The 18,346-nt window shown below is 42.2% G+C and overlaps 1 protein-coding gene across 1 annotated transcript in view; it reads left to right on the top strand.

Annotated features, from left to right (window-relative positions):
* Nucleotides 1-9,895, top strand: part of LOC133613399 (aryl hydrocarbon receptor-like) — an 81,864-nt gene extending 71,969 nt beyond the window's left edge. The window contains exons 6-11 of the mRNA XM_061970921.2: nt 933-1,066; nt 1,199-1,401; nt 1,487-1,596; nt 2,083-2,224; nt 2,322-3,897; nt 9,100-9,895. Coding sequence (XP_061826905.2) covers nt 933-1,066; nt 1,199-1,401; nt 1,487-1,596; nt 2,083-2,224; nt 2,322-3,897; nt 9,100-9,243 — 2,309 coding nt within the window. The 3' untranslated portion in view covers nt 9,244-9,895. The remainder of the gene's footprint in view (nt 1-932; nt 1,067-1,198; nt 1,402-1,486; nt 1,597-2,082; nt 2,225-2,321; nt 3,898-9,099) is intronic.
* Nucleotides 9,896-18,346: the final 8,451 nt, after the last annotated feature.

The raw sequence follows: 18,346 nt of genomic DNA, 5'->3' as shown, positions 1-18,346 counted from the left end.
CAGAGGGACACTTATTCTGTTCGGAATGGAGAGAACTTTGAACAAAGGATATTGAAGCCCAAATAAACTACTTTGATGACGCAGCCAAGAGCTGGGACTCTCTCCAAAGAGTCTTTGAGGTGTGTTCCTAAATCAGATCTTCCTTCCTTTCCTTCCTTCATTTAACCAGGTAAAAACTCATTGAGATCAAAATCTCTTTACCTAAAGTGACCTGGCCAAAAGGGCAGCGAAATATAGTTGCACAAATGCATATAAGAACAACAAAAACAGCAGCACAAAAATGGTCAGAATCAAGCGTTTCCTAACTTGTAGCGAAAAGCAAGACTTGTTTCTAAAGAAATAATAAGGAGATCTTCATTCTATGACAAAGCACACCTTATGCTGTCAGGACATGTCAACTGCAGAAATATTGTTTATTGAGGTACATAATAATTTTCCTCATTGGTCAATATTGGTTCGAAGACAAACGGGAAAGACCTCAAACTGTGACGAAGGAGCGCTATGTGGCAGTGCTGAGGATCGTTTGGGTATTACTGAGACGACGCAGTTTTTATCTGTGGGTTTATCTCGAGGATAATGTGTACCAGCATAACCCTCAAACGGTTGGTGAACTGAAAGCTGCAATCGCAGCAAACGTCTGGGAAATTCCCAAATAGGAATGTGTTATTTTGTGAAGAACATGACTTATGCAAAGCGACTAAGATAACTGAAAGATCTGATACAGGCGGACATTTGTAGGATTTATTACAGTTTGTATAGGATCTTGTTTTTTTTGGGTCACCCTGGTATTAGCTGAACATGGAAGACAATGTCCTGAATAATTCACAACCAACCGGAACAAAATAGTTCCCCTTTGTTAGTTGTTGACTTGTCAAATTAAACTTAAAATAAGCGTCAGCGATGTTGGTCACTATTTGGCTTTGAATTTACAGAGATAGAACCGGACAGCAGCTCGTCTGTGGTCACCTACAAGCCTGAACAGCTTCCTCCAGAGAACTCGTCCTTCCTGGAGAGGAGCTTTGTGTGCCGCTTTCGCTGTCTCCTGGACAACTCGTCTGGCTTTCTGGTAGGTTTTGTTGAATGCAGAATTCATGGTCTAAAGTTCCAGCAGTTTTGGTATCTTGTCAGGAAAACATCGCTGGGATTTGTTGCACAACAGACTCTCACTCCATTTATACTTTCTGGTTCTTCTCGACAGGCTCTGAACTTCCAAGGCAGGCTAAAGTTTCTACACGGGCAAAACCAGCGCCAAGAAAACGGAGGAAAGGCACCGCCGCAGCTTGCCCTATTCGCCATTGCGACTCCTCTTCAGCCTCCATCCATCCTGGAGATCAGGACCAAGAACATGATCTTCCGAACCAAGCACAAATTGGACTTCACGCCATTGGCCTGTGATGCCAAGTATGCGCAGAATTAGTTCTGGTTCTCCAATTTGATATACTGAAATTTAAATAGAAAGAGTCATGTAGACTATTTGTTTCTTCAGGGGTAAAATCGTCCTGGGCTACACAGAGGCTGAACTGCGGGTACGAGGATCCGGTTATCAGTTCATTCATGCCGCAGATATGTTGTACTGTGCAGAGAATCACGTCAGAAGTAAGTTTTGTTTCATCTCAGTACACTAGAATCAACAGAACCTTGAACACTCAAACTTATGATCCGGTGTGCTATTTTGAATGGAGTCCTGTTCAAAAAAGTTGAGGGTGCCTGGTCCAACCCAGTTAGAGTTAAAACAGCTTTTGCTCGTAATCCCGGGGGATTACGGAGCAGATTGAATAAAACTGAAGAGATGCCAAAGAAGAAGATGGGAGGGGAAGAAGGGGGGGTCTACAAATCCACTGCATAAGCAAAGCATCGCAGATGACCCAGCGCTCACACATTGTGAGGACAAATGCCTAACAGATATGTTACTCTCCCCAGCACAGTCACGGGTCACTGGACTTCAAGTCCTTATGGCAAACAAACCTGATAGATCGACCATGAAAGGATACTGTCCTGCAAGGGCCAGACATAGACAAACTTATTTGATACCCAAGGGTAATTTTTGAAGGTGCAGCAACATTCCAACTGTTTCTGTTGCAGTGATGAAGACTGGGGAGAGTGGACTGACCGTGTTCAGGCTGCTCACCAAGGAGAATCTCTGGAAATGGGTGCAGGCTAACGCTCGACTGGTTTACAAAAACGGCAAACCAGACTACATCATCGCCACCCAGAGGCCCCTTTTGTATGTCTCTGAGTTGTTACTCAAAATAAGGAGACTCTATAAAACCTCTGGTTTCATTGACCAGGTTATGGCAATAATCTTGTTTTCTTTCCTGTAGGGATGAAGAGGGAGGAGAACACTTGCGTAAACGCTCCATGCATTTACCCTTTACGTACGCTACAGGCGAGGCCTTGCTCTACCAGTCCAACCACCCCATCGCGGGCTTCAGAGATGGCGTTTCTGAGAAGAACGGTAGTAAGTCAAAGAAAAGTCGGACTGAAAGGCTGTTGAGGGACGGTCTAGATCCAAGCTCGCTCCTGGGGGCCCTCATGAGTCAGGATGAGTCGGTGTACGTTTGCCAGGCTGCCCTGGAGCCCAAAATGTCCTTTCACAACAGCTTCTTTGGAGACCAAATGGGCTTCTCTGAGTCCAAATCCTCTAGCTTGCACAGAACTTGGGACACTCCGAGCAATGGCGACGTGGATCCAAGTATCACAGAACCAAGCACTAGCTTTGACCCGCTGCTCGCTACCCTTGACTCCCTCTCCCTGGAAGGCCAAGGGGTCATGGATGCAGAGGATGCCGGCTGTTCAAATGGAGAGTTGTTTGGAGCTCTTGAGGGTCTGGGGCTGAGCGCAGAGGATTTGGAGCTTCTCCTGTTGGATGAGCGGATGATCCGAGTCGAGATCGACCCGGAGCGTGTGCCCACCTTGGACGACCTGCTAACAAATGAGGAAATTCTTTCATACATCTACGACTCCATTGAAGGAAAGACTGATTCTTCGGACCAGGTAGGACAGGCGCCTCCCTGTAATCCCTCAGTGAGTGCAACAACAATGTCAGTACCCGAAAGCACTCTCACCTCTGAAGCAAATGTGAAAATGCAGTTTCCTTTCCAGAAGCCTTCTCTGATGGGGAAGGCTCCCATAGTCCAGTTGTCCCAGCAAATGCAAAAACACCTCAGCATGTGCCCAGGTAAAGGGGTCAATGACTGGGTCCAACAGAGCGACCACATGGCCAACACGATGGTCAACGGAGACGTGCTGGGGCACGCTGAACCTGCTCCCAATGGACAATGGCTAGCTCAGGACATTCTCTTGAATGCAGGGATACAAATGGAACACATGAACTCTCAGCAGACTGTTTTCAATGGCAAGACCTCGGAGCGGGACGGGGAGCTGCATCAGAGCTACCTTCAGCAGCCCCTGATGCAGAACCGACTTTCGCAGCAGTGCCATGCCAAACAGAAGGCAGCCAACCTCAACGGACTCTGCAGCATTTCCAGTACGGAGCAGTCAGCGGTAAAATCTCAGTGGCAGGACTTTGGCTTCGGCGAGGATCTGGGTCCCTGCCTTGACAACAGCCAAAAACTGCTCGCAGACACGTCGTTAGATTCCCGCATGGATTACGCCATGCCCGACCTTGACAATTCGGATTACCCTATCAACGGCGGCGGTTTGTTCGGGAGCGGCTCGCTTCAGCACCGGGCCGAGTCGGCGGTTTCGTCTCTCCAGGGGATTACCCACAAGCGGCAGCAGGAGCCCATACCGGTTCCTCTGGCTCAGGTCATCTCCAGCCTGTCCCAGTGTGCGCCCCCCAACGCCTCGCTGGAGCAAATCCTGGCTGTGGGCAAACCCTGTCGGCAGCTGGACCATTACGGTATGGCGACTTCAGACATGCCTCCCGATGCCAAGGTAAGGACCTTTTGTCATAGTATTCTTTTTGCTGTAGATGTCTGCAATGTATCTACCCGTGTTTCCTCAGTCATTTGAGATATTGTTAAACTTTTTGAAACAATACAGTAATAAGGTGAATTACGTCTTTTTGTATCTATCATGGAATAAGGTCATCATTTCATAAAAACTGAAGAGGTTAATGAATACTTAGGCCTACCACGCTACTGTATTTTCATGTTGGTTATTACGGTGGCACTTGGAGAGCCAAGTTTTTTCTGAGATGGTACTTGGTTAAAAAAGTTTACTAGGAGCGGGCAGCTACACGACAGTTAAGCGCACAATAGCACACAAGCTAGACATACGTAATAATGATTGAACAATATTGCAGTGTGAAACAGCACATTTGTCAACATGAACAAGTATGAAATAATTACAGTTGAGTGACACCCCGGTTACAAACACACAACATTGGAATGTTGTTTACATAAAAGAAAACAAAAAATGTGGTGGAATGTATCAGTTACAGTACTGATCACTGATCAGTAAATCATATTCATTAACTTGACAACGTTAATGCATCCCTGAAATAGACTGCATTATTAAAGATACTGGTAGCCATTGTTGTACTTTTGTACACTCTGAGCAACATACTGAGAAGGCCAAAATATTAGACATTTTTTTGGTGGTTTTCACATTCAAAACTAGTACAATATATAGATTTTTTATTTTAAAAAAACTAGAAAATGCAATTTTAGTAGAAATTTTGTGTGAATGCTGAAGAGCCAGAGCTGAACTGGCTGGCCAGGCAGCCTCAAGTAACAAAAATATGAGCAAATTGAGCTTAAAAAAAGATAGCATGCTAACAGTATTATGCTAACATACTGACAATAGCATGCCTACAGTTAGCATTAGTGAAATACCAAAATATATGACACTGAGGTTAACTGTAAAAATGCTGTGAGAATGCTGTGAGAATGCTGAAGAACCGAAGCTGAACTGAAATGCTAACAGTTAGCATGGTGGCCAGATAGCGTCAAGTCACAAAAATATGAGCAAAATGAGCTAAAAAAACCCAAAAAAGATAGCATGCTAACATTATTATGCTAACATACTAACAATAGCATATACCAAATACCATATATACAATACCAAAATATATGACACTGAGGTGAACTGTTTACCTGCTAAATTAGCTATAAAAACAAAGAAGTCGAATCTAGCATGCTAATGTTAGTATGCTGTAACGTGTCAAGTACTAAAATATATTACTCTGAGGTGTGTACCTGATAGTATTTTTTTAAATGCTAGCCTGCTAATGTTAGCTTGCATCAACTACCAAAATATGACTGCGATGTATACGTCCAAAATTTGCTTTAAAAAAAAAAAGCTAGCATATTAACGTTAACATCCTAACAGGTTTTATTCGCCATGTAACAAAATATTTGACGCTGAGATGTATAGTTGCTAAATTAGCTAACAAATAGCATACTAGCATACTAATGTTAACATGCTAAAAAGATAACTCTAACATGTGTCAAGTACCAAAATGTATTACTCTGAGGTGTGTACCTGAAACATGTGTTTGAAATGCTAGCCTGATAACTTTAGCTTGCATCAACAACCAACTAACAAAACAACAACAAAAAATAGCATATTAACGTTAGCATGCTAACAGGTATCATTTGTCAAGTAACAAAAAATTTGACGCTGTGGGTGTATACCTGTAAAATTAGAAAAAAAAAATATCATGCTAACAGTACTATGTTTACATTTTAACAATAGCATGCTTACAGTTAGCATTAGGAAAATACCAAAATATATGACAGTGAGGTATATATCTACTAAAATAGCTTTAAAAAATCTAGCATGCTATTGTAAGCATGCTAAAATGCTAACTGTAACTTGCGTCAAGTAACAAAATATATTACTCTGAGGTGTGTACCTAAAGAATGAGCTTAACATGCTAGCCTGCTAACGTTAGCTTGCTTCAATTACCAAAATATGTCTAAGATGTATACCATTAAAGCTAGCATACTAACGTTAGCATGCTAACAGGTCTCATTCGTCAGGTAACAAAACATTTAGTGTGTTGGTGTATACTTGTAAAATTAGGAAAAATGCTATCATGCTTACCATAATATTTTAACATGCTAACAATAGCATGCTTACAGTTAGCATTAGGAAAATACCAATATATATGACAGTCCATGGTTCTCGCCCGGAAAAGGGTGGAATGCCATCTCCAGGTTGGGGAGGAGACCCTGCCCCAAGTGGAGGAATTCAAGTACCTAGGAGTCTTGTTCACGAGTGAGGGAAGAGTGGATCGTGAGATCGACAGGCAGATCGGTGCGGCGTCTTCAGTAATGCGGACGCTGTATCGATCCGTTGTGGTGAAGAAGGAGCTGAGCCGGAAGGCAAAGCTCTCAATTTACCGGTCGATCTACGTTCCCATCCTCACCTATGGTCATGAGCTTTGGGTTATGACCGAAAGGACAAGATCACGGGTACAAGCGGCCGAAATGAGTTTCCTCCGCCGGGTGGTGGGGCTCTCCCTTAGAGATAGGGTGAGAAGCTCTGTCATCCAGGGGGAGCTCAAAGTAAAGCCGCTGCTCCTCCACATGGAGAGGAGCCAGATGAGGTGGTTCGGGCATCTGGTCAAAATGCCACCCGAACGCCTCCCTAGGGAGGTGTTTAGAGCACGTCCAACCGGTAGGAGGCCACGGGGAAGACCCAGGACACGTTGGTAACACTATGTCTCCCGGCTGGCCTGGGAACGCCTCGGGATCCCCCGGGAAGAGCTGGACGAAGTGGCTGGGGAGAGGGAAGTCTGGGCTTCCCTGCTTAGGCTGCTGCCCCCGCGACCTGACCTCGGATAAGCGGAAGAAGATGGATGGATGGATGGATGACAGTGAAGTGTATACCTGTTTAATTAGCTAAAAAAAAGAAAAAACATAGCATGCTAAAATGCTAACTATAACATGCGTCAAGTATGAAAATATATAACTCTGAGGTGTTTAAAATACTAGCCTGCTAACGTTAGCTTGTTTCAAATACCAAAATATGACTGAGGTGTATACCTATAAAATTAGTTAAGAAACTAGCGTTGGCATGCTAACAGGTATCATTTGTCAAGTAACAAACCATTTCACGCTGTGCTCTACACATGTGAAATAGGCAAAAAAGCTAGCATGCTAATATTAGAATGCAAACGATTGTGCCGCGGGCTGTTAAAAAATTTGCTTTTGAGTATAGGGCAGGGGTCGGCAACCCGCGGCTCTAGAGCCGCTCTTTAGCGCCGCCCTAGTGGCTCTCTGGAGCTTTTTCAAAAATGTATGAAAAATGGAAAAACATGAGGGGAAAAAAAAATATTTTTTGTTTTAATATGGTTTCTGTAGGAGGACAAACATGACACAAACCTCTCTAATTGTTATAAAGCACACTGTTTAAATGAAACATGCTTCACTGATTCAAATATTTGACGAGCGCCGTTTTGTCCTACTAATTTTGGCGGTCCTTGAACTCGTCATAGTTTGTTTACATGTATAACTTTCTCCGACTTTCCAGGACGTGTTTTATGCCACTTCTTTTTCTGTCTCATTTTGTCCACCAAACTTTTAACGCTGTGCATGAATGCACAAAGGTGAGTTTTGTTGATGTTATTGACTTGTGTGAAGGGCTAATCGGACATATTTGATCACTGCATGAATCGATGCTAACATGTTATTTAGGCTAGCTCATACTTGCCAACCTTGAGACCTCCGATTTCGGGGGAGGGGGGTGGGGTGGTCGTGGTCGGGGTGGGACGGGGGCGTGGTTGGGGGTGTGGCTAAAAGGGGAGGAGTATATTTACAGCTAGAATTCACCAAGTCAAGTATTTCATATATATATATATATATATATATATATATATATATATATATATATATATATATATATATGGGGCGGCATGGCGTAGTGGGTAGAGCAACCGTGCCAGAAACCTGAGGGTTGCAGGTTCGCTCCCCGCCTCTTACCATCCAAAAAAATCGCTGCCGTTGTGTCCTTGGGCGGGACACTTCACCCTTTGCCCTCGGTGCCACTCACACCGGTGAATTGAATGATGAATGATAGGTGGTGGTCGGAGGGGCCGTTGGCGCAAATTGCAGCCACGCTTCCGTCAGTCTGCCCCAGGGCAGCTGTGGCTATGAAAGTAGCTTACCACCACCAGGTGTGAATGATTGATGGGTGTTACATGTAAAGCGACTTTGGGTACTTAGAAAAGCGCTATATAAATCCCAGTTATTATTATATATATATATATATATATATATATATATATAAGAAATACTTGACGTTCAGTGAATTCTAGCTATATATATATATATATTTTTTTTTTTTTACTATATATATATATATATATATATATATATATATATATTCATTTATTTACACATACAGTATACACACACATAACACTCATCTACTCATTGTTGAGTTAAGGGTTGAATTGTCCATCCTTGTTCTATTCTCTGTCACTATTTTTCGAACCATGCTGAACACCCTCTCTGATGATGCATTGCTGTGTGGCACGCACAAAAGTGCTTTCATCAAATGCACTAGATGGCAGTATTGTCCTGTTTAAGAGTGTCACAACATTGCTGTTTACGGCAGACGAACTGCTTTACGGTATACAAAAAAGTGACTGCTGTTGTTGTGTGTTGTTGCCACGCTGGGAGGACGTTAATGAAACTGCCTAACAATAAACCCACATAAGAAACCAAGAACTCACCCTCCATCATTCTATAGTTATAACGTGATTGGACAGGTACGCTTTTTTATATTGTGGAGGACCTGAGTCCGCCTGAATTTCGGGAGATTTTCGGGAGAAAATTTGTCCCGGGAGGTTTTCGGGAGAGGCGCTGAATTTCGGGAGTCTCCCGGAAAATCCGGGAGGGTTGGCAAGTATGGGCTAGCTATATGTACATATTGCATCATTATGCCTCATTTGTAGCTATATTTGAGCTCATTTAGTTTCCTTTAAGTCCTCTTAATTCAATTTATATCTCATGACACACCATCTGTATGTAATATGGCTTTTAATTTTTTGCGGCTCCAGACAGATTTGTTTTTGTATTTGGGGTCCAATATGGCTCCTTCAACATTTTGGGTTGCCGACCCTTGTATAGGGACATCTGACATTATGCGTGACATCACTTCCTGTCTTCTGTTTGGACCGTGCAGATGGAGAACGGCTGCATCACGCCGACCGCTACTTACCCGGCCGTGCCCAACGGGAACGGCACGGCGCCCCCCGCCGCCCAGATGCCCCGCCCCGACACGCTGTCGGGCATCCCCGACACGCCCGCCACCGGCTTCTACCTCTGAGCCGCCGGCCTGCAGGCGGCCCAGAGGCACACGACGAGCGGAGCAGCCTTATTACGTGCAGATAAGACGACAAACACGCCGAATTACACACGCAGCCCTCTTTTTTATCTTTCTTTTTGTGTCGTGAGTGGTGTTATCATAAGAGTCCTTTGTTTACTTCCAATGCAGTCAAGACGCTCACCATGTCCAGGAGGACATACAAGTCCAACCTTTGAGTTACGGTGGCCACAAATTCAGGGTTTTCTTCCATGTAGTGATGGAGTGGCAGACCGACCGATGTGTTTGTCTGCACTTCATGAATGTACAGACACTCGAGCGGAATGAGGAATTTGAGCACTAAATGCAACTTTGACGTGACTCGCGTCAAACATGTCCACCGGTCACTTCATTAGGTACCCCCGCACAGTCGAAGAACTCCATCCGTTTCGAACGTAACAACGCTCACTTTTGATGTTTTGCATCACTCTCGCTAACGTTCGAGTTTTTGTTCCATCATAATATTAGTGAAGTGTAAGAGGTCCTTCCTTGGTCTACACCAGTGCTTCTCAAGTGTTTTTTTCACGCCCCCCCCCCACTAAAGTTAAATATGATTGAGAAGCTGATAATATGTATTTATTTATTTATTCCTACAAACCACTCTGAGTTGCTGGCACTAGCAACCCCCCCCCCCCCGCCCCCCCCCTAAATTGAAATACGATTAAGAACTTGATAATATTTCTCCATTTATTCATCCGTACAAACCACTCTATGAGTTGCTGGCACCAACACATACTTGCCACCTAGCTGAAGACTTGTGTATTGTTTTCTCACGCGCCCCCCCCCCTAAATCAAAATGCGATTAAGAACCTGATAATATTTTTCCATTTATTTATTCCTACAAACTGCTCTATGAGTTGCTGGCACTAGCACCTACATGCCACCTTGCTGAAGACTTGCGTCCTGTTTTCTCACGCCCCCCCTAAATTGAAATAAGATTAAGAACTTGATAATATTTTTCCATTTATTCATCCGTACAAACCACTCTGAGTTGCTGGCACCAACACATACTTGCCACCTAGCTGAAGACTTGTGTCTTGTTCTCACACCCCCCCACCCCCCTAAATTGAAATACGATTAAGAACTTGATAATATTTTTCCATTTATTCATCCGTACAAACCACTCTATGAGTTGCTGGCACTAGCACCTACATGCCACCGAGCTGAGGACTTGTGTATTGTTTTCTCCCCCCCCCAATCAAAATACGATTAAGAACCCGATAATATTTTTCCATGTATTTATTCCTACAAACCGCTCTATGAGTTGCTGGCACTAGCACCTACATGCCACCTTGCTAAAGACTTGCGTCTTGTTTCTGACGCCCCCCCTAAATTGAAATATGATTAAGAACTTGATCATATTTTTCCATTTATTCATCCGTACAAACCACTCTATGAGTTGCTGGCACCAACACATACTTGCCACCTAGCTGAAGACTTGTGTATTGTTTTCTCACGCCCTCCCTAAATCAAAATGCGATTAAGAACCTGATAATATTTGTCCATGTATTAATTCCTACAAACCACTCTTAGTTGCTGGCACCAACACATACTTGCCACCTAGCTGAAGACTAGTGTATTGTTTTCTCACGCCCCCCCCCCCCCCCCCCCCCCCCCCCCCCCCCTAAATTGAAATACGATTAAGAACTTGATAATATTTCTCCATTTATTCATCCGTACAAACCACTCTATGAGTTGCTGGCACCAACACATACTTGCCACCTAGCTGAAGACTTGTGTATTGTTTTCTCACGCGCCCCCCCCCTAAATCAAAATGCGATTAAGAACCTGATAATATTTTTCCATGTATTAATTCCTACAAACCACTCTTAGTTGCTGGCACCAACACATACTTGCCACCTAGCTGAAGACTAGTGTATTGTTTTCTCACGCCCCCCCCCCCCCCCCTAAATTGAAATACGATTAAGAACTTGATAATATTTCTCCATTTATTCATCCGTACAAACCACTCTATGAGTTGCTGGCACCAACACATACTTGCCACCTAGCTGAAGACTTGTGTATTGTTTTCTCACGCACCCCCCCCCCTAAATCAAAATGCGATTAAAAACCTGATAATATTTTTCCATTTATTTATTCCTACAAACTGCTCTATGAGTTGCTGGCACTAGCACCTACATGCCACCTTGCTGAAGACTTGCGTCTTGTTTTCTCACGCCCCCCCCCTAAATCGAAATACGATTAAGAACTTGATAATATTTTTCCATTTATTCATCCGTACAAACCACTCTTAGTTGCTGGCACCAACACATACTTGCCACCTAGCTGAAGACTTGTGTATTGTTTTCTCACGCCCCCCCTAAATCAAAATGCGATTAAGAACCTGATAATATTTTTCCATGTATTAATTCCTACAAACCGCTCTTTGAGTTGCTGGCACTTGCACCTACTTGCCACCTAGCTGAAGACTTGTGTATTGTTTTCTCACGCCCCCCCCTTCCCTAAATCAAAATGCGATTAAGAACCCGATAATATTTTTCCATTTATTTATTCCTACAAACCGCTCTATGAGTTGCTGACACTAGCACCTACATGCCACCTTGCTGAAGACTTGCGTCCTGTTTTCTCACGCCCCCCCCTAAATTGAAATACGATTAAGAGCTTGATAATATTTTTCCATTTATTTATTCCTACAAACCGCTCTTTGAGTTGCTGGCACTAGCACCTACATGCCACCTTGCTGAAGACTTGCGTCCTGTTTTCTCACGCCCCCCCTAAATTGAAATAAGATTAAGAACTTGATAATATTTTTCCATTTATTCATCCGTACAAACCACTCTTAGTTGCTGGCACCAACACATACTTGCTACCTAGCTGAAGACTTGTGTATTGTTTTCTCACGCCCCCCCCCCCCCCCCCCCCCCTAAATTGAAATACGATTAAGAACTTGATAATATTTCTCCATTTATTCATCTGTACAAACCACTCTATGAGTTGCTGGCACCAACACATACTTGCCACATAGCTGAAGACTTGTGTATTGTTTTCTCACGCCCCCCCCCCCCTAAATCAAAATGCGATTAAGAACCTGATAATATTTTTCCATTTATTTATTCCTACAAACTGCTCTATGAGTTGCTGGCACTAGCACCTACATGCCACCTTGCTGAAGACTTGCGTCCTGTTTTCTCACGCCCTCCCCCTAAATTGAAATACGATTAAGAACTTGATAATATTTTTCCATTTATTCATCCGTACAAACCACTCTGAGTTGCTGGCACTAGCACCTACATGCCACCTTGCTGAAGACTTGTGTCTTGTTTTCTCACGCCCCCCCCAAATTGAAATACGATTAAGAACTTGATAATATTTCTCCATTTATTCATCCGTACAAACCACTCTATGAGTTGGTGGTACCAGCACATATTTGCCACCTGGCTGAAGACTTGTGTCTTGTTTTCTCACGCCCCCCCCCTAAATCAAAATACGATTAAGAACCTGATAATATTTAGGGGCGGTATAGCTCGGTAGGTAGAGTGGCCGTGCCAGCAACTTGAGGGTTCCAGGTTCGATCCCCGCTTCCGCCATCCTAGTCTCTGCCGTTGTGTCCTTGGGCAAGACACTTGACCCACCTGATCCCAGTGCCACCCACACTGTTTTAAATGTAACTTAGATATTGGGTTTCAATATGTAAAGCGCTTTGAGTCACTAGAAAAAAGCGCTATATAATTCACTTCACTTATTTTTCCATTTATTTATTCCTACAAACCGCTCTATCAGTTGTTTGAGAAGCACTGGATTAAAGGAGGGTAAAAATGTTTTTTTTATGCTTCAGCTATGAACATATTTGTTTCATAATTAAACGGAAATTCATTGAGCACTGTCAGGGAACCAATTAACCACGACGACCGGTGAACGGCTGTACAGTGCCAATTGGCTCAGCAGTTTTTTCATAATCCTGTGTGCAAACAAGGCGCCATGAATCCATAATCTTCTTAGCGGAGGTGCAGCTGATCATCAAAAGCGAGCGTTCTCTCGGCCCAGGGACTTTTCGGCTCCTTTGCGTCGACGCGACAAGAATGTAGCGCTTCACGCGGCTTCCTTGTTGAGCGGTCAACATGAGATTAAAGGTTTTTGGACAATACCCCGCACTTTATTCAGAGCTGCTCTGGTCCGACGGTAACTAACTCTCATCTTCTGGCGGTCGTGTGGAGATGCTAACTCCTCGCAAGCACAAACCCTCCTCACTCCTAGTACGCATTTCTTCTCCGCCATGTCGACCTCCGGGGTGCAGAAGTCAAAAAGCATTTGAGGCCACTGACTTGATGTAGGACAGGGGTGTCCACACAATTCAAATCATCATGACAATATGGGGGATACATTTTCTACTTGGGCTGGGCGATGTTTTGAATCGGTCGATATCGATAATTGGTGATATTTTTATGACATACGTAAAATAAAAAAAATAATAAAAAATAAAAAGTATTAAATGTGAACATTTTTATTTTTATTTTCTATTTATTTAAGAAAAAAATCAAACGTACACAGTTTGTCAATTCCCGCTTTCTTCCGAGGAAAAATTTGCGTTTTGAATAGTAGAAAACTGCTAGTACGAGACGAGGCGGCTAACAATGCAAGTGATCGATTCGCCTATTTTGCAGATAAAACCCTATAAAATCATAGAAAAACCCCCAACAAGGTCTTATTTACATACTGCTAGTACGTATTAATCGATACAGTATACAGTTTGTAATGTTACGATCATACAGCTGGTGTGCAATAAGTACAATACTTACAGTATAAACACTTTGTAGGGCGCAACATAACACATTCAGCTTCATGAACAGAACAGTTATCATAATCAGCTCATTTTTAAATGTCACTTTAAAAAAAGTGCTATTTTATTATCAAACAATGAACATTTGTTAACAGTAAGTACCGAATAATGGCACCGTTGGGTGTCGGGAATCTGTGCCGTATCGGTCCAAATGTGAACGATACCCATTCCAAGTTCCAGAGTCAAACCGTGGAGATAATAAGAACAACGTTTTAAACGGTCGCAAGCGTAAAAATAAGTTAAGCTCATGGATTCATCGGTTAAAACTTTGAAATGACGAGGGCGTCACACGAGTTTGCGACTTTTGAGACACGTTTTTTGAAAGAATGTTTTATTTGGGACACGCTAAACTTCGGGTGAGCTCTAAAAAGGAAAACTGCATTTTTTAAAGATTTCATTTTGCCCATTGTCCACAATTCTTATGTGCGACTAGAATGCAAGTCTTTGCCTTTACTGTGCGTTCTAAATAGGAAAAAAAAACTGCTAGCAAGAGGCGGCTAACAACGCCAATTATTTTGCGGGTAAAATCATCGAAAAACCTCCAACCGGGTTTTATTTACGTAGTAACAGATACAGTATAAGTCAGTATTACAGTATTTTTCTCATTTTAAAAATATTACTTAACTTCTACGAAGCGCATAGCAATGAACGCTAGCTTCGTCAACAACGACTACGACTACTAACCATGGCAGACTTCATGAGCGCACACGACGACTCCCGATGATCCACAACTTTATTTTTCGGAGCCTGAGTATACCGAGGATGAGCTTACAAGTTTGAGAAGCAGATTTTAACCAACATGTGGCTCTAGTGCTGAACGCTTCATCGGCAAAAACACGAACATGGGAAAAGTGACTTCACAATGCTCTCACTGGGATGCCGGCTGATGGGACGGTTGTATCTTTCAGCACGGTACTTGTGCTCCCTGTTCAGCTGGTGTATTCAGAATAATCCACTCCCTACAGGATTTCTCAGGCTTTGATTGGGTTTCTAAAATGAATTAATTAACCGTAAATGTTTCTATTTATTAATGATAAGTGCTTTTGACAGTTTAAAAGTATCAGCATAAAATGTTAACTAGTTCTTTTTTCTCCTTTATTACATACATGTGTTTGATCAGAATTAAATCAAAAGTATACAATACCTAAACTAAAGTAAAACTACCATCTAGTACACTTTTAAATCCTTTGGTTTTTGCTTTCAAAGTCCTCCTGTGTCCAGCTTAGCGAGGTTGGCTGCTGCGGCCTGTGTAACATGTTTAGCACTGTCCTAAAACCGTAAATTCCAAACTATAAGCCGCTACTTTTTTTCTACGCTTTGTACCCTGCGGCCTATAAAACGGTGGGCTAATTTATTGTTTTTGTTCTTTGCTGACGGACATAATGCAAATAGTTAAAAAAAACAAAACAACGAAAGGTACATACGGGTTTTGGAGGAACATATGTAGCACTGTCCTAAAACTGTAAATTCCAAACTATAAGCTGCTACTTTTTTCCTACGCTTTGGACCCTGCGGCCTCTGAAATGGTGGGGGCTAATTTATTGTTTTTTTCTTTGCTGACGGCCATAATGCAAATAGTTAAAAAAAAAAAAAAGGAAAGGTACATACAGGTTTTGGAGCAACGTATACCTGTATAGCACTGTCCTAAAGCCATGAATTCCAATCTATAAGCCGCTACTTTTTTCCTACGCTTTGAACACTATGGCCTGTAAAATGGTGGGGCTAATTTATTGTTTTTTTCTTTGCTGACGGCCATAATGCAAATAGTTTAAAAAAAAACAACGTAAGGTACATACTGGTTTTGGAGCAACATATACCTGTATAGCACTGTCCTAAAACCGTGAATTCCAAACTATAAGCTGCTACTTTTTTCCTACGCTTTGAACGCTGCGGCCTATTAAAAAGGTGGGGCTAATTTATAGTTTTTTTCTTTGCTGTTGGCCATGATGCTAATAGTTACAAAAAAAATGACGAAAGGTACATACAGGTTTTGGAGCAACATATGTAGTAGCACTGTTCTAAAACCGTAAATTCCAAACTATAAGCCGCTACTTTTTTCCTACGCTTTGAAACCGGCGGCCAATAAAACGGTGGGGCTAATTTATTGTTTTTTTCTTTGCTGACGGCCATAATGCAAATAGTTAAAAAAAACAAAAAAACGAAAGGTACATACAGGTTTTGGAGCAACATATGTAGCACTGTCCTAAAACCGTAAATTCCAAACTATAAGCCGCTACTTTTTTCCTACGCTTTGAACCCTGCGGCCTATGAAACGATGGGGCTAATTTATAGTTTTTTTTCTTTGCTGACGGCCATAATGCAAATAGTTACAAAAAAAAAGACGAAAGGTACATGCAGGTTTTGGAGAAACATATGTAGCACTGTCCTAAAACCGTAAATTCCAAACTATAAGCCGTTACTTTTTTCCTACGCTTTGAACCCTGCGGCCTATGAAACGGTGGGGCTAATGTATAGTTTTTTTCTTTGCTGACGGCCATAATGCAAATAGTTACAAAAAAGAAGACGAAAGGTACATACAGGTTTTGGAGCAACATATGTAGCACTGTCCTAAAACCGTAAATTCAAAACTGCAAGCCACTACTTTTTTCCTACGCTTTGAACCTTGCAGCTTATAAAACGGTGGGGCTAATTCATTGTATTTTTCTTTGCTGACGGCCATAATGCAAATAGTTAAAAAATAAAAAAACGAAAGGTACATACAGGTTTTGGAGCAACATATGTAGCACTGTCCTAAAACCGTAAATTCCAAACTATAAGCCACTACTTTTTTCCTACGCTTTGAACCCTACGGCCTATGAAACGGTGGGACTAATTTATAGTTTTTTTTCGTTGCTGACAGCCATAATGCAAATAGTTACAAAGACGAAAGGTACATGCAGGTTTTGGAGCAACATATGTAGCACTGTCCTAAAACCGTAAAGTCCAAACTGCAAGCCGCTACTTTTTTCCTACGCTTTGAACCCTGCGGCCTATAAAACGGTGGGGCTAATTTATTGTATTTTTCTTTGCTGACGGCCATAATGCAAATAGTTTAAAAAAAAAACGAAACAAAACAAATCAAATACACTTGAAAGGTGTGGTATTGTTCGTGCGAAGACGCTACCTTTTGGACGAATTTGCTCACTACAGGTGCTAGAGTGCCTTTCAGCTTAGACTGAGCTTTCAACCGGAAGTAAAAGTGCTGTTTGGTCTTCGAGCCGTCCATAGCGTTTCTACTCGTATGGATTGTTCATTCATCACTCCAAGCAACGTTTGTAAGTTTTACAATATAACTAAAACAATTATTGCTTACTAAATGAGTGTTTTCATGCGTGTGTTTTTTTATGGGCGTAATAGACGAATCCACATGACCTGCATTGTTAGCTGCCTCGTGCTAGCAGTTTTGTACTCTTTAGAAGTGTGTTCTTGTCTCACGGTGGGCAAAATAAATAAAGTGCAGTTTTCCTTGAAGCATCCAAAACAGGAAAGAAAAACACGTTTGTGCAATACCTGCCATCTGAAATCAAACACGGGAACAATACAGTGGGTCATCCACTTAAGATTCATTTACCATGAATTGATTAACGTGGACCCCGACTTAAACAAGTTGAAAAACGTATTCGGGTGTTACCATTTAGTGGTCAATTGTACGGAATATGTACTGTACTGAGCATACTACTAATAAAAGTTTCAATCAATCTCACTTAAGAGTGAAGAATGCAGTGTTAGCTGCTCACATAAGCCACCTGGTGGTGGTTTCAGCACACTGCAGCTACACCTGGATCGTCCCACTCCTTAAAGGGGAACTGCACTTTTTTGGGGGGGAAATTGTGCCTATCTTCACAATCATTATGAGAGACAAGAAGACAAGTTTTTTTTTGTTTTGGTTTTTTTTGCATTCTAACATGTAAAAATCGGCTCATTCTAGATAGCTAGCAATGCAGCTGATGGAAGCAATCAATTCTACCTCTAAATCACTTAAAAATGCATTGAAACACCGTCAACAATACTTCATTTATGTTCTGTAACCTTTATAATAACCAAATTGTAGTAATTATTTTTCTAGCGTAGTAACACTTCGACATGCTACGGTATTACCCGTACAAGCTAGCTACGGAAAGAGATAAGCGAGCTTCTACGTCAACACGAAACGTGTTTGAGTTTGTAATGCACAACACTGCTATATGACACCAATCTGTACTGAGTGGAAAACATGAACTATCATATTACAGTATCTGTAAAGTATTATTTCATGTTTTGTTTCTACAC

Source organism: Nerophis lumbriciformis, linkage group LG13 (assembly GCF_033978685.3).
Source record: "Nerophis lumbriciformis linkage group LG13, RoL_Nlum_v2.1, whole genome shotgun sequence".
In the NCBI taxonomy this organism is placed as follows: domain Eukaryota; kingdom Metazoa; phylum Chordata; class Actinopteri; order Syngnathiformes; family Syngnathidae; genus Nerophis; species Nerophis lumbriciformis.
Note: the sequence above shows the minus strand (reverse complement) of the source record. Positions and strands in the feature narration are given on the sequence as shown.